Here is a 17068-nt window from a genome sequence, read left to right as displayed (position 1 = left end):
TTCATTCTACCCCACGGGTCTAATACAAAACCCATCTCCTGTTAACAAGCAAATGGAGCAGGGATGATGTATTAGCCGGTCAAATCCCTACAGTAAAATCAACTCATGAGTCAGATCTTAAACTGCTATTCAGCTGTTAGTGTTTTACATATCAAACACACACACCCTGAAGGGCTGTAAGCTTGAGGTGAAAGATCGCTGTGTCCTCCATGACCATAAAGATCCAAGTCACTGGAGATAAAATAATGATGTCCATGAAAAGTTTTCAAACAGCTTAGCAGAGTAAAACAACTAAATTCTGTGCTGTCTGTCTTGTTTTTTCCAGAATATGATAAAATCTGACCAATCACAGCTTTCACTTACAGCCTGATCTGTATGCTGCTTTTGTCCACTTCCACAGTAGTTCGACATGCAATCTACGAAAATGGGAGAAGCATGTTAAGCGCCATTTTAACGAAACAATGACTGTTTGTTCTGCTGTACAGACAAACAGATTACCACAGCAGTCAGCATTTCAAATCTATGCCGAACGTGACAACAGGACAATCGGTTTGGGAACATAGGAAACAAACATTTGAGCAATTTACCGTAAGGTCTGTTTATTTCCTTCTGACTGATCACAGGGAATAAGACAGGGCTTTTTAAAGTTGATATCTAGATCATATTATGCATGAATTATTCATGCATGTCTTCAGACAGCTCATTTTCTGTTTTATCCGTCTGAGGAAAACAAACATGCAAATCACAGATGACCTTGCCCCTCTGCAGGGAAGTCAATGGGGTTCAATTATTTGTTTTTGCTGCGACACTACAATCAGCTTCACCCTGGATTGATTTCTTGGAATTACAAGTTTGATTTGATTTACTTTATAACTCTGAGAGCAGTCAAGCTGCTTTCTTATGTAAGGGGAGAAAACTCCAAGTATTTATGAAATCCAAGTGGACATAACTTTTTATTCCATGCCAGGTGCCTAAAGGGCTTATGGTGACAAATACAGTCAGCTGCTGAAGACCACATGCTTTATCACATGCTATATAACATGGTATGCTTGTTATTTGACTAAATATGTAAATAAACGTGACCTACAAGGTAAAAGTAAGTGTTACTGGTTAAATAAAGGTAGAAATATCTGGTTTCTTATCCACCAAGCTTTCATCATGACTAAACAAAAATTCTTCTAAAATCAAGATGAATGTCTCTCTGTGACCTTCAAAAAACAAACAAGGCCAGCAGCCACAGAATTGCCTACTTGTCTAAAATATCTGTCTATTTTTTTAACCCCTTACACATAGTAGGTGTCATAGAATTGAGTTACAGCACGCCTATTTATGTTTTCAACGGCAGAGATATCCTAATTGGCTGAAATCAATGGGTAGAAGAGGCTCTCAACTGGAGCTCCAAGTTGATTTCTGATTTCTGCATTTTTTGGTTGCTTCTAGGGATGGGAATTGGCAGTAATTCTTTTATTCGAATACTCTAAATATTGAATCGCAGATTATTTAACCATGAACAAAGATGGAGTCCATTGGACAAAGACCTGCTGCGCCACAATTGAAGACTTTATATAAATACTCTCATAGATGTTGTTCTCCGTGGTGGTGGCCTGTACTCCTGCTCAACAAACGCCATCAGCTCTCTGAAGCCTTTACCTTCCACAAAACTTGATGGGAGCATATCTTGGGTTACTATTTTGGTTATTAGCAAGCTAATCTTCTCCATTCTGGTTTTGTCACATATGAATGTGCTAACAGGGCTAGCAATTCACGTGATGCAAGACTGCCTGTCTCTGCTGTTTTCTCCTTGTGCTTTGAGCCCTCACTGTAAAGCATCAAACTAGTTATTCCATGGCACGCAAGTTGAACGCCACATATCTTGCACTGCACATTACCTTACCTACCAGTTTTGGTCGAAGTACTTCCAGACATCACTTCTTCTAACCCCCATGTCCCAGGTGTGGCAGACAGTTCTGCATGTGTTATGCCTTTTCTTTCAGTGTAAGAACATGTGCCTTGAGAGTTGCCGTAGCTGCTATAAAACGGTTGTTATTGTTTTTTTTTTTCAAATTTGGCTCAATGTGCTGAACTAGGGCTGAACGATTTTGAAAAATAATCTAACTGCCATTTTTTTGGACCAATATTGCAACTGCAACTTAGCACGCAATTTTATTTATTTTTTTGGGGGGGGGGTATTTTTTGCATTATTTACTGAAAAACAATTACTAAATCATTCTGTATCATTTTATAGTATGAAGACCAGGCCTAAATGTTATCATGAAATGAAATAGACTGAAGAATGAATTGATATGAATAACATATCTTTATTTAACTATCACAATCACAGAATAATATTGACTGATTGATTTAACTTCAAGCCCTGTAGACATTAAATATTTTTGCCAGAAAAAAACATCATTTTGACTTTTACTGGTTTTAAGGAAGAAGGAGCACAAGTTACTTTATACCCTCCAGGTTTCTGTACATGGAACTTTTTTTTAATTTGATTTTTATAAATTGCAGATTCTGCAATTTGAAAATTGCATGCTGTTACATTGCAATGTCGGTTTAAATTCGATTAATTGTTCAGCCCTATGCTGAAGCCAAGGCAGTCATGAGTTTGCATCCTGTTAATAGATTTCCTACCTATTATATACAGTTAGGTTAAGACGAAAAGCTAGGTCACACATGTAACACTGTATCTGTTCCAGTCATGTCTCCAAAAGCAGCACTTGCACAGGTGCACAAATAAAAATATGTCTCGAAAAATGGGGTTAACAGCAAGTATTTGAGTACTCGATTACTCGATTACTCGATTACTCGTACCCATCCCTAGTTGCTTTATTGACTTCAAACAAAAACTTTTTGATTCCTTTGATGTCCAAAATTTTTGGCTCTTTTTTCCCTCTTTTGCACTCTAATATTTAATGAGATCTACTACATGCTATAGAAGCTGAGCTGATACTGACCTCACTCCTCACAAAGCTGTCTCAAAGGAAGACCACCTATAGGTCTCATAACAGTTGTATTTCTGGAAAACTACTCAAGCTAACCAGTATCACAGGGCTCATTTATGTAGATTGCTTCTTACACTGATAGGAAAGCAGCACAAGTGGCAGGATGCAGCCCGTTGCAGGCTTACTTTCATGTCCCTTTGCCAGATCATGCTGCCTCAGATGTTAGTGCATGGCACCTCTTCAGATAGGAACTGACAGACACGGCAAGAGACATGTGGGCCTATGAGGCAAATCATTTGGGGCAAAGAGGTTGAAAGAGGATGGGGGATCAATAAAAACAAAAAACAGTACCCTTGTGAGAGCAAGGGGAAGACAAAAAGAAAAAGACAATAGCAGAGATGGAAAAGATCAAAACAATGATGGAGCCTTTGTGCACGAGCTGGCAGTGTTGTGTGTCTGTTTGTGTCTGTGAATCACAAGATGGAGAAACTATCTGTCTCAGGAGGACACTGATTAGAAGTTAGAAAAAAATGGCCCAGTGAAAAGAAGGAATAATCAAAGCTGAAGCACCATGCATGGGGCTTTGCATGACTGACAGCTTCCTTCATTACTGAGCAGCATTCGAGAGCCTGATCATATTCAGGGAGTGCTGAAGTTCACTGTCATGTTAGTTATTCTAAGTCCATCCTCAGCAGGTGCTTCCTACAGCCCTAAGATGTCTCACAGCTTATTTGTTCTGTTGTAGCAACTGGGTGAGATCACTGGACAGGAGGGGATGGGAACATGTTCTGGCCCTGATGTTGTCCACTTTAATCAGCATGCCACTGAAGAAGAAAGCAGAGTTCCCCACGAAACCTGCCTTATCGAGCTCAACTGCTGTTCACTGCTGCTGATAAATCATTCCAATACAGCACCCCATGAAAGCACCATACCCATCACTTCTTGACTAGTCCTGGTTGATGAAACATTTTCTAATTCTAACTAAAGCAACAAGGGTAGATAGTACCTTTAACTGATCTTTTTCTTTAAAATTAAGTCACTAACTGCCAACAGCAGATATCACAAATAATAATAATGAAAATAACTTGGATTTATATAGCGCCTTTCAAGGAACCCAAGGCCACTTTACAAAAATAAAGACAAAACAGCAAAAACACACAAACACAGACACAGACATTCAATGGGAAGGTGAACAAGTGGTGCTTGAGACATTTAAAAAAAATGTTCAGAAATGTGGCAGCATGAATTTCAGCAGGGAGAGAGGTCCTGGAGCTTTAGAATAAAGATTTTGTTTAGCTGCAAATAAAACCTGCATTTTTTTTTTTTATTGTAAGACAATTTAATTATTTTATGTATTCCTGGATTTGCACAACACTCCACAATCAAGACAAAATTTGTATCAATGTTGGGGAAATTTGCTAGAATCAAGCTCCACCTGAACCAACACAAAATTCAACAACAAACCAACAAAAAATGAAGCCAATGCAAAAGTGCAGAAAACTGTAGTTCCTCCAGTGACCACAAGAGGTTGGGCCCAAAAGCCCCCCAAAAAACAATTCAAGTAGTATTAAAATTCCTATATTTAGGTCAGAACTAAAAAATGTTCAGACTGGTAAACAGATTTCATCATTCATAATTCATGCATTAGACTGAGGTTAGTCCAATATAGCAACTGCTATTTTTGAAATATATATAATGAATACTGACCCTTTAGAAACCACTTGGTTACAACAGCCTCTTGTTGTATGTTGACCAGCGAATGATGACAAAAAATAAAATATGCTTACTGATGTATTGTATTCCGTGTGATTGACTTTGAGGTCCTGTTTAAGGCAATAATATTTCATAAATTATATAGACAATATTTATGGCATGATATCATTGCATCTTTGAAGACTATTGAACATGATGTAAGTGCTGCAGCTCTCTCTAAAAAGTGGCATCAAGGCTGACGAGTAATTCCTGTTTTCATACCTCTCTGCACAGCTTCAACACAGACAATCTGACAGAAATAATCAATAATTCATATGTCTGAACGGTCTCTCACAAAGCTATCAGCAGGCCCAAGACCAAACCAGCCGCTAGCTCAGCTAGAGCCTTTATCACCCTGTTGAGTGTAATATGATCAGTAGAGCACAGCCAGCCAACAGCTCAGGGAATCACCCAGCATCAAGCAGCCTACAGAGGCTTTGGCTCCCAGCCTTTTACAAGGCTGTCCTTCAGAAATGGCTTTCGTGCATTTCATCAGCCCAGTGGACAACCAGTGAAGAAGACGGGGCCAGGGGAGATAGGGAAAGCAAATGCCTGTTCCTGTCGGCACAGATGAGATGACCAGTCCTCTCGACTTCACTGTTGGAGCTCTGTTTCTGTACAAGACGTCACTACTCTAGCACAGCTCTTTTCTTTTATGAGGCTGTAATGTTTTTCGGGAGTCAGTCACACAATAGCCTATGGCTCCTGCCGGACACAGTCATGTTATCACAACAGATGAATATATTCCCGAAGCAGAATCCCACTCTGCTCATCAGACAGCAGTGCTGTGCAACAACAGATGTGTGCATTAAAGATTCATTTCACCCCGCTTGAACTTTAATCAGTACTTCCTTTGGAGGAGACTTTCTTTATAAAGCAACTGCACTATCCAACAAAGATGCTATTATTCTGAGTGTTTTTGTGTTTTCATCCAGTTTTAATTGGACGGTGCAGTGATCACACAAAGTGATCAGGATTAACCTCCAAAAAACAAAGCACTCTCTGGAACCACTTTCTTTGTTCTGACACTGCAATTAATGGCAATCAATGAAACAGATTTGTGTTGTCACTTCATGCTCCGAAACAGAGGATCAGAGGCCGCTTCACTGTCACAACACTTGAGTGTCCCAATTAGACAACAACCTACAACAATCTACGATTCTACAATTTCATTAAACTGACGCTTTTGTCCAAAGCAACGTATTACACAAGCAACCCTTTCCATTTCTGCACCAAGTCATTTTGACAAAGATCATTCAGAAACCATTCATTATTTAAAACATCAATCCAACTTTGGGATCAAATCTGTCTGCTACCACTGAGGGTACATTAATGTGAACTGTCTTCTATTATTCTGCGATCTATAAAAGTAACAAAATAATGTAATGTTTTCTCTCACTGTTCCTCTTTTACTCTGCAAATCCAGAAAAGCTGTGAATCACAATGTCCCATCCTCTCTTTTTAACAACATAACTTCTTGAAAATATTTGCACTTGCACATAAATCTATGATGAATAACTGTCATGAGAGAACAAATGATTCAGTTTAATGTATTTGATGTTAATGCCACGTTGGTCTAGGTTCCATCTGTTAAAATGGAGGAGGCAGGCTTTGAGACCAATACTGCACCCAGTCACCAGGGGGTGCTCTTGATGTTTTGGCTTCAATTCAAGGAAGCTGTTGTGTATGGGTTTTTTTCCTGTTTGTTTGTTCGTTTGTTTTTATCTTTCTTTCTTTTTATTTGCCGTTGTCCAGTGTAGGTACTAGATCTGCTCGGGCTGCCAGATCGGCTCATCTAATTGATAAAAAGACATCCGGGGAACATCTTTTTTCTTTTTCATTCAGAATCAAAAACAACATCACAGAAATGTGTAATTCTTATTACGTTACGGAGACAGAGGTTCGAGGTGAGTTGAACGAACAGAAAAATAAACTAAACCATGACGGTCTTTTAACCGAGCACAACTCCACAAACGGAGAATTAAACTTAACCATGATGGTCTTTTACGGAGACAGAGGTTTGAGATGAATTGAACAAACAGAGAAATAAACTTAACCATAAATTGAACAAACACAGAATTAACTAAACCATGACGGTCTTTTAACTGAGCACAACAGACACCTCTTAAAAGGAGCGCAATTTGGTTTGTCCCAGTGGCATTGCCATAGCATGACGCATTTGCAGGCGCAGGGCCCCGAGCCGATCTGGTACCTACACCGGCAAAAGTAGGATGGTTGTGACAGGACACGACATGACTGACCAGCCATGCAGAGACGTACTGCGACGAAGTGGATCTAGTGTAAGTTGACACACTGGCTTCAATGGAAACCTATCTGATCCATTGCCATGAAGGAGTGGAGACAGACTGCAGACACATCTGGCGTATTTCAGCCGTCAGTCTAACACGTCACAGATTCCCGGTTTACTATAAGTAGCCATGGCTTTATTCTTGTTTAATGGTCAAAAATGATCCTCCAGCCCCAGTGTGCCTGCTTCAGCAACTTCCTAGTGTACATGCTCATCTTCCAAGGCCTTGGTACCTCACAGGGGAACATACTCAATAAAGCACCTTGGTTAAATGTTTGAAAGCACGGGTCACAAAGACACAAAGAAACTGTAATTACAAGCTCTGCCTGCCTTTTATACAGTCACACTAATCTCCACACAACAACATAACAGTCATGACCCTGTTCATTACTCAATGTACATAATGGGCGCTAATGTAATGTCTAGAGCTGTTTCCATCATGTGTTCATTAGCATGTTCTGGACATATTTGTGACATGCCTGGCAGTGCAGCCACACAGAGACATGTATAGAGCTAGCTCTGCTGGACTGTGTTTCTGTGATTATGACTGGGGCTGAGGTTATATATAGCAATATACCCAACAGCAGTTCTGCTTTTCTCTCACTAACACCCTCGGGATCTGGGGACATAGCCAGAAGGTTATGCTTTTATACTGGCTAAAATCCTAACCCTTGCAATGACAGCTGGAGGAAGAGGAGGAGGAAGAGAGAGGGTAAATCAGCAACTGTAGCAAAGCAGGAGGGAAGGGGTATGTTTCCCAACCTGCCGCTGCTCAGGAGACAAACTGTCCTAAAGGAGGCGATCCATTCACTCTGGGCTCACTCTTTCATCATATTTTGTCTTGACATTTCCGTTTTCAGCCCCTACAACCACCAAATCTTGATTAGGACTTGACAGAAATGATCTAATGGTTCTCCTCTTCATAGACATCTCCACAGATAAAGAACCCCCCCCTGCAGTGTCCCTGGCAGGGATGGGCAAGTAGTAGGAGAGGAATGGGAGAAATGCCATCTTCTCATCACAAGATGCTCCAGATTCTTGCTGAGGTCTCACGGAGGCTCAGAGCTGCATCTCGGCTCTGCCTACATTGTGACACATTTGGGTGATGTGTTTTACCTTGGGGCAGCTGGACCTTGCACTAAAGCAGCAGCTCGGCCACGCACAGCAGCGTCTGCAGTCCTCAGAGAGAGAGAGATTTGCTGTCTCTCTCTATACTCAGGATTGATATCAAGTGAAAGTGTTGAGCAAGTAGCTGGCTCCTCTTATTAGTTTTCTGCAGGGACACTGCCTCAGAAGTTGTTTAGATTTGTCTCTTATAATTAAGAAACACGTCTGGTGTATCTAACTCACAGCAACAATTTGATTGCTAAGTTTTTTCATTTGACGGTATGCGACCTGCTACTGCCTCTTTAATTCAAAAAGTCAATTTAGTGCATTGCTGAATCTTAGAAAAAGTAATAAATTACACACCAGCTCTGTTAAAAAGACTATTTATGCAAAAAAAAAAAAAAGCTGAAGCAAAGAGGAGGGGTTAGCTTTCCATTCGCCTAGCTGCATGTTCACAAAGGCCACTGAAAGGCTTTTAAATCAATGCAACTGGTTCAACAAATGCCAGTAGGGTGAACTCACCGGTGTTTGATTGATGCAGTCAATAAGGCAGTAAACTGAGCAACCTTGTTTGTTACATGAAAGAATGGCTTATTAGTTTTAGATATCTGTGAATCATTTTCTCCTTTCAGGTTTCATGAAACTTTACACAGACCAGCCTCACTGTAGCAGAGGTGCTTTATTTACTTGATACATTCAGCACATCTGCTCTGCTTTTAAACAGCAGCTGCTCTTTTGATTGTTTCTAAAGGTGCTGTGCATCACATAATCATCTGCATTGTTACTGTGCTCAGCGTGAGATGATAGGGTTGGATAGTAAGATTCTTAATATAAAGTCACTTCATTTACATGACATGATAAACGCTGCTGTGAGTCACGGTGCCTGAGAGCCTGCACACAAAACAACACAATCAATCTATTGATCGACAGCATAAAACGGCGTGCAGGCCTGTAGAGTTAAAAGAGCAAAATCTCTTCAAGGTATGAGTTAATGTTCCTGTATAGATCCTGGAGTACAATATGTGACATATATTACAAGATCCATGTGTTTCTGTTTTTCTATTTTTGTCTGATCTACATCTTGCTTCCTGCAGAAAATGTTAAGTGTGAGAATGGTTTTAAGTGAATTAATAATTGCTGTTAAATTTCCCTTGCTACGGCAAAATATGATTCATGCAACACTTTCATATGAAGGGTGTTTCAGTGCAGCACACCACTTTGCAATGTCACTTCCATCTGTGCTCTCATTATTCCCTCCCTCCTTCCCTTCCTCCTTCCTTGGCTTCTCCTCCATGTGACTGCTCTGCTTCTGTGACAGGGACCATTCTGTCTGTCGGCTGGATTTTCTCTAGTTCACTGGTAAGTGGACCTGCAGGCGACTATCACTCACACATTAAGCACCTTATTATAGACGTAGAAGAAGAAAGGCAGACAAACTGAGGGAAGCAGTGAAGTGTTTGACAGAAACCTACATCTGATACAGTCACTTAAGCCAGAGAGCTGAGGTGACCTTCTCAGATTTCATTTTAGTTGCTCTTTTTTCCCCTTCTCCATCCTTCCCAGAACAAGTGAGTAATTAGAGCAGAAACATTTCCCCAACCATCCTGCTGCCCGAGTGCAAAGCTGCTTTGGACTATCTGTATGCATGCAAGCTTTCCGGAAATAGTGCTGTCTTCGTTTTTACAGTAACCACTCTGTTCTCAAATGTGCAGGAAACATCTGAAGAAACAGCACTTTTCACAGGAGCGCTGGGATTATCTATGTTGTCATGTGCAGTGAGTCAGATTATGGTGTCACATCAGAGAATATGTGCACTGTCTTTCAGTGGGGGGGCAAAGCTCTCCTCTTCACAGGGAGCAGGAGTGTAATTTCACTGAACAAACATGAACAGCCCTGTGATCTCAAGCTAAGTGCTGTTAATCCCAGAAGATCACTAAACACTTGCTTAATAAAGATACAAGGAGGCTGCCTGTGTGTGTGTGTGTTGCGTTCAGGGCTCTGACCTGCCTTTGGTTAACGCCTACCTTTCATTTGCCAGTCTATACTAAGATCATCCCTGCCTGATAAAAATGTCAGCTAGACCCTAACGAAGGATGGCAGCATTAACAGATTATATAGGACTTTTCTTTCCGGGAAATTCACTCCTTCTTTCAGACTGGGTATCTTTCCCACTTAAACGAGTGACAACTGTCGGCTCTTCGTCACAGCTCAACTACTCAAACAAATAAAAGTCTCCGTATGTGCTGATTTTAAGTGTTAAGAAACAGGAAGCGAGGCTGTATTTTTGTGTCTCTGATTCACCTTTACGACAATGACCGATAAAGCCTTTACTTTCTTCACCTTTGATAAACCATCATTGTAGAGCACATAGTGAACGCTCTCCACACAGCAGAACAAAAAGTGCTGTAAAACAAAAGGTCGAGCACACACTGAGGCAAAAAACGTAGTAAATGTCCTCAAAGTTCGGACTAAATCCGAGCCAAAACAGTTAGAAACCCTCGCACATCAGCCATTCACACTACGCCCATCATGAGCTCCATCGAGGCGAATTAGAAAGAGAGACAAAACAAGGAAAAGCAGTTTCCCCTCTTTGCCCTTACCGTCGAAGACCTTGAAACGACGACGGCCAAGACATCCTGGATTTCTTCAGCCCGGGTCGGTGCCCTGTGTCCACCGCGTAAGTCCGGTCCATGTTCCTGGGGTTGAGGTATCTTTCGGTGTCCGAAAAGCCTCTTTGTCTCACGCGGTCGTTCTTGCGCACTACCAGCGCGTGGTGGAGCGGAGAGAGCGCTGCCTGATTCTGCTGCCTCCACAGATGTTTGGGCGCCTTCGCACTCACGCCGGTTCCGCCGCCGGCCACCAAAGACGCCGTCCCCACTTTACTGCACGCAGGGTCCATCCTATCCGCCACTTAAGTTTAAAGTGTTTTGTTTTAATTCAAATAAAACACTTTAGTTGGTTTTAAAGGGGGCTGTGGTTTATAAGGGAATGACAACACTCAGAGGAAAGGTGTTTTCAAGAATTTGAAAATTAACTCCCAAGTCAAAAATTTTAACCCTTAGGGTACTCGAAGCAACTTTTTTCGGTAACTGTGTACGCTCCACGTCCAGTTTGTTTTGTGAACTCATGTGATAAGTTTAACTCCATGAACTTTATCTTCACTGTCCTACGTAAAAACAATGGACAGAGCCAAAAATGAACCCATTTACGCATCACGAAAACACCTCGATAACTGCGGTTAGGGACAGAGAGGTGTCCCTGGACAAGAAGCTGTCAATCCTCTTTGGTATCCAAGTGCTCCTGGTTTCCTCCGTGCACGCCCATTTAAGCAAGGTGCAGCGACAGGCGCACAGTGAAAAATGTTCAGAACAGGACGGTCCACATCAGGCGAATAATCTCTTCACAATATCACTTAAACTTCAGCAACCCCCTAAGGCTGACGCTCACTTGACGCAAAGTGAGCGTAAAACCCATCCAGACATGTCAACACTGTTTCCCCCTCTTCAAATCCTTTGCAGGAACAGGCGCCGACGGGATATAGGGAAAAGGATAGTACATTAAACATGAGGGACCCACCCAAAGCACCTCCCCTGAAAGCCTTTATGAGGGGAGAGCGGGAGGTGGGAGTGGGCAAAGAGCCAGGTAGATAAATCATCCAAAAGCACTACACCAGCTCTGATTCAGAGATTGTTGTATCACACATACTGTTTTTGAAGTGTTTCCAAATCAGGAATCTATTAGTGTCTGCAGGCATGTAACATACCACAGGTGATATTAGCACACCTTTCAAGTGATTAATCTGGGGTTACTATAGGATGGGTGTTTGTTCCAGTGATGTGCATTTATCAAGGAGCAATACAGTTTATCTCTCCTCCTCTGTTCTGTTTATCATAATTTCCAGGGAAAAGGGGACTTTCAGGGAAGACTGCACTCATTCCTCCCTCTCCCTGCACCCTCCATGCAGCTAAAGCCCATTACTCTGGAAACTAACAGTGTGGGGAATGCAATCTCTCCTGCTGTAATAGCAGAAATGTAATCTCCACTGAAAAAAGGTGACTTAAAGCAGAAGTGGCAGGTAAGTGTGATGATGGTGGGACGGGGCACAGAGTAAGACAAAGCACATGTGCTGCTGCTATGCATGAGCCGCTCATGGGTAAACTTTGTGTTTGTTCATATTTGCAGCACTATGGGGATGCACAGTGTTGTTCACATACTGAGAACTGTCATCTGCCACATCTCATCTGTATGTTTTTTGTACTGTGTCATTATGAAGTATTTCCAGTTCGACTCCTGTTTGTTTTTTCTTCTTTCATATAATGGATGAAATAACTATTAGTGTGGTGGGCAATTAGTCATTCCACCTGATGTGTATCTGTGTCGATACTGACCTTATTAGACAGAGCAAATACTCAGTCCACTCCACTGCTTCACAGAAGGTATTGTTTTTTTTTAGTCACAATACACAACCTATAATTACAGCTTTCACAATGTTTGTGTATAAAAGTCTCTACTTTTAGTTTAAAAGCCATGTTCAGTTGCAGTTTTATGCTGCCTGGGTGAAACAGATTGATTACCCACAGTGAACTGTACAGACTTTTAATGGAAAAGAGAAAAACAACACAGCTATTCTATTGGTAGAAGTATATATCAAACTGAATTAATAGTGGGATAAAGTATCTGAAAAGAACAGTCTGATCTGTATCTACATCTATAAAATGCAGCTGACTCTTGGGATGGTGTGTCAGTGTTTGAGAAATAAATGTGCTGGTAGCCTGCTTTGAACCCAAATGAGTCGATATCTAATGCAGCTATAGATGTTTGTACAGCCTTTTCTATTGTATTTATTTATGTCTTTGGTGTTTATGTCTCGGAACAAGTCTTCATCCACTTTTTACCTCTGTTACGGTATTTATACCTCCAGACAATAACCCTCTCCGGGACTTGAAACTACCACCATAATCAATGCTGATGTATTCTGAGGCTACAAAAGTGGTGTATTATGTCAGAATCTCTTACCATGATATGGATTTTAAATGCTATGATACTTTTAAGCTTTTCCAAGTCACAGAGAAGAGAGGAAAGAAAATCGTATTTTGTGGAGAAAATGGTTGTTCTGTATTTCCATCATGAAAGCACCTGAAGAGAAAAAACTGCACTGATTCTTCTTGTGACATTACATACACTTTCATATGCCTGCATACAAAGTTAATGCAACTGACTGCACTCCAGAGATGAAGCTTAAGCGTCAAGTTTGGCTTGCGCTTTGTCTCTAATGGTCCACATCTCTATCAATCTTATTCACCACTCACTGCATTACAGGTAAAACACGCTGGAAGTGTAGGTTGAGATTTATTTTCTTTGTTTAAATTATCTCATCATGCATTTGTCTTCTCCTACCACTCCATCATTTTTCTTTATTGCTCATACCTGCTCATACTTTGTCGGCTGTGTTAAACACAAATGCATTTAAATGATCTTGTTGTGGCGTCAACAGGGTGGAGCATGAGAGATGCTACAGTATGCAGGGTTTTTGCAGCAAGAAGATTTATCTGAAGTTCTGCTGGCACATGGTTTGAAAAGTAGAGTAAAAAAGAAGTGTGCTCCTCAAACAGAAGAATAAAACAAAGATAAACAATCACAAATCAAGACGGTCAATTCCACTTCCTGGAGAAAAGAAGATTGTGTCAGGTCTCTCTCCTGCTCTGGACCACCTACCAATAACTGCGTCGCTCATTTTCAATTCCCCCAAACCCTTTCAGTTCAGTGACGTGATTTCAAAGATGGGTCAGTTTAACACACCTGGGAAAAACCTGCCCTTTCCAAAGCATACATACAAGTGGAAGAATAGGCGGCCAAATAATCCTTTAACTCAACAATATCATCACAATGACTCTAGGTAAATGATTCAGTTTGCTTCTTCTTTATGTCGGCGGTTTTGTCAGTGGATAGTTTTTTAGAAGCGCAATCTTGCTTTTTGATTTTCATGAAATTCATAAAAATGTCAGAAATAAATACAAAAGAACTCTGAGTCCCTGGATCCAAGATGTTTTTGATATTTTGTCGGTAATTTGGAAGCAGGGGAAACTATTTTGGTCCTGTCCTGCATCATAGATGCCATGAAAATTGTTCTGCCTGCCTGAGATTGTTATTCAGTACTTAGTGACGTTAGCTTTTCTTGTTTTTCTGGAAGACACGAGTCAATAATACTTTAGTCTTGATCATAAAGTCTGACTTTAATATATTTTTCAATTAAAGCAGTTCTAACAAGCTTGGGCTTGTGTAATAAGATGGAGCTCACTGATCTTTTTTTGTCTCTGGTCTATCATCTCTAGAAAAAAAGCCAAGATGGAAAGAAGCAATGAGGGAAAAAAGGGTGAGATAATGCATTTTCTTTCCCATCTTGCCTGGATGAGGCATTGAAGAGTGATATGCAGGTAGCAAGACCGTGATGATGGAGGCACAAAGCTTTTTGAAGCATGCAACCATGATCAAAGACCCGGCAGAGAAGCACCACTTTCTTTTTGACTGGCAGGTTACAGTACTAACACAGGACAATGGGGACTTTCCACACTCAGGCAGCTGCGACCACTGAATTTACAAGCTATTTTTCAAATGCCTGGACACTATTCTTGATCGCTCATGGAGTAAAATTACGACATACCCGCTGGACCTTTGTCTTTGATGGAGAATGCTGTTTGGTTTGTCTGTTTCTGTCTCCTCAGAGAATGAAACTCGTTGGAGACTCAGAGTCTGTCCCTGCCGAACCTCATTTCATCTTAACTGCTCTGATACATTCTCCAGCGAGCATGGTGTGATTCTTTTCTCAGCTGTTGTATGCTCATATTTTCCAAGCATGTGTGACTGCAAGTGCAAGCTTATTGGACTGCTAAAACACATTGTTCACTGAGTTTAAAAGTTTAGACACAAAAACTTTGCTTTACACTTAGGTTACAAAAATGAATAAAGTAGACATCTGAATGTATACATGTAGATGATTTAAAGCCGCAGAGCAAGGGTCTGCAACCTGACTTTGCAGTGGCTCCTGTAGCTATAAAATATTATTGAAATAAATAATTTTTGTAATTCTTACAGAGGGTATTGGTGATTAGAGACACTGACACCAAACAAAATGATGCATTTACATTTTGTTGCCATAAATATGCATCATATCTTACAACAAAGCCTGCCATCGCTCTACTTCACCTCCTACAACATCAACAGCCCACCAACTGTCCATGCAGCTGTGGCTAACTTCAAGTTTTACATCCCCTGGCTTGATGCCTAAATTTACAGAAAGACCAATCTGGATGAAAATAAAGATTCTGATTATGTGTAGATGGAATTATCAAAAAGCTAACGTGCCAGCTAAATAAACATCAAATTTTTTAGAATTCTATTTTTTTTATTTATCTTTTTTTTTAATTGTAACAATTTTGTGATTTTTTTTTGCAAATCTTCAAAATTAAAAAAGATATTTTTGCAAATGTATTACAATTCTTTAAAAAAAAAAATAAAAAAATTATAAATGTCAAAAATATTTCATAATTTTGCTAATTTTTGTAATTTTACAATTAGTTTGAAATATTAAAAGAAAAATTAAGATGATGAAATCAAATGTAATTTTTTTTAAGAACAAAAGGCAACAATTGATAAAGTCCCTGATAAGATTTGTAAGTGACAGTAGTGACTGAAATAAATCCCCAGGCCTTTATTATTTGATGAGTCATGCCTATGCGGTATGTCTTCAGCCATGATTTACACACCAGTGGTTTGCATGTTGTGTCGACTAAAAATTCTACATGCTGTGATTTCCTGCCAACCAATTTATGATCCAGACCTTAATCAATGTACTTTGCCTTAATCAGCCGTTGCTTTCTCTAAATATAACTCCACCATGCCACTCGTTATGCAGAAGCATAAGAGTAGTTACGTCCTCCCTCCACATTATCGACATAGTGAACCATTAATAGTATTCAGCCCATCTTCCTCCATGTTTTAATAACCTATTGTGTAAGACCAAACAGTATGTAATAGCTAGATTAATAAAATCTTAATCCTACGTTAATTTCAATAGAAAGAACAGTTATTGTGCTTTTTCTTCCTTACAATGAGCTCTCAAATGATGAGGGAGTTTTTTTTTTTGTTTGTTTAAGAGGTCGGCCAAACACTACAGAAACAAAAATCTAAGCAAGGGTTTGTCTTTTTTTTTCAGAAATCATCTTTCAATTCACAAGCAAGGCCTGAATAATGTCAAACTTCAAGATATTGAGACAAAAATGACACTTAAATAATAAAAAATAAAAACCTGCCAATGTAGTAAGAAAAATTTACTCAAAATAAAAAAAAATTCTCATGTAAATTTTTTTTCTTTTATCTAAAAACATGGTTTTTTTGCCGCAAAGAAAAAAACATTTGCTTCAAATTTCAGTTTTTGCAGTGTATTATACTACTACGCCTCCTTTATCACAATCATTGCAACATGTCTTTGGTTTTCTAATCTGACATGCTTTATAAACCTTAAACAGAAGCAAATGCTGCAACACTTGTCTGTTTATTTGGTAAAACAGGTGTACTTTAAGTAGGAAAGTGTAAACATGTAGCTTCACTGAGTTGAGATATGTTTCCCAATGCAACAATTGCTTTTAAAATGTTACTTCTCAGACAGAGTTAAGAAAAGATTTTTAAAAATTGGGTTACACTTGGAGCAAATGTATGGAAAAAATAGTCTTCCTCTTATTGCCTTTTGGTGCTTCTTGTGTGCTTGTGTTTCTTGTGGTTATGTGAGAAATATGATTGCAAGCCAGTAAGCTTTACAGACTTCACAGATGATTATCTTAACCACCTGTAAATGATTAATGATCTTAAACCCGTAAGATGAGTATCAGGTACTTAACAGGAGACACTGTATGTTCCCGGTCACTTTTTGCTGCTGCAGTATTGATCCATCAAA

The 17068-nt window shown here is 39.9% G+C and overlaps 1 protein-coding gene across 2 annotated transcripts in view; it reads right to left on the bottom strand.

Annotated features, from left to right (window-relative positions):
• pde4d (phosphodiesterase 4D, cAMP-specific) overlaps nt 1-17068 on the bottom strand; it is a 212401-nt gene that overhangs the window by 143677 nt on the left and 51656 nt on the right. Inside the window, exon 1 of one of the 2 annotated variants that reach the window (XM_074669550.1) lies at nt 10719-11032. The exons of the other annotated variant lie outside the window; for it this stretch is intronic. Within the exon in view, the coding sequence (XP_074525651.1) occupies nt 10719-11017 (299 nt within the window). The 5' untranslated portion in view covers nt 11018-11032. Of the gene's footprint in view, nt 1-10718; nt 11033-17068 lie in introns of those variants that run through there. 2 annotated transcript variants of the gene reach the window in all.

Source organism: Halichoeres trimaculatus, unplaced genomic scaffold (genome assembly GCF_033239565.1).
Source record: "Halichoeres trimaculatus isolate MK-OKI-2021-1 unplaced genomic scaffold, fHalTri1.1 fHalTri1_scaffold_5, whole genome shotgun sequence".
Classification (NCBI taxonomy): domain Eukaryota; kingdom Metazoa; phylum Chordata; class Actinopteri; order Labriformes; family Labridae; genus Halichoeres; species Halichoeres trimaculatus.
This window is presented reverse-complemented; position numbering and strand designations above follow the sequence as displayed.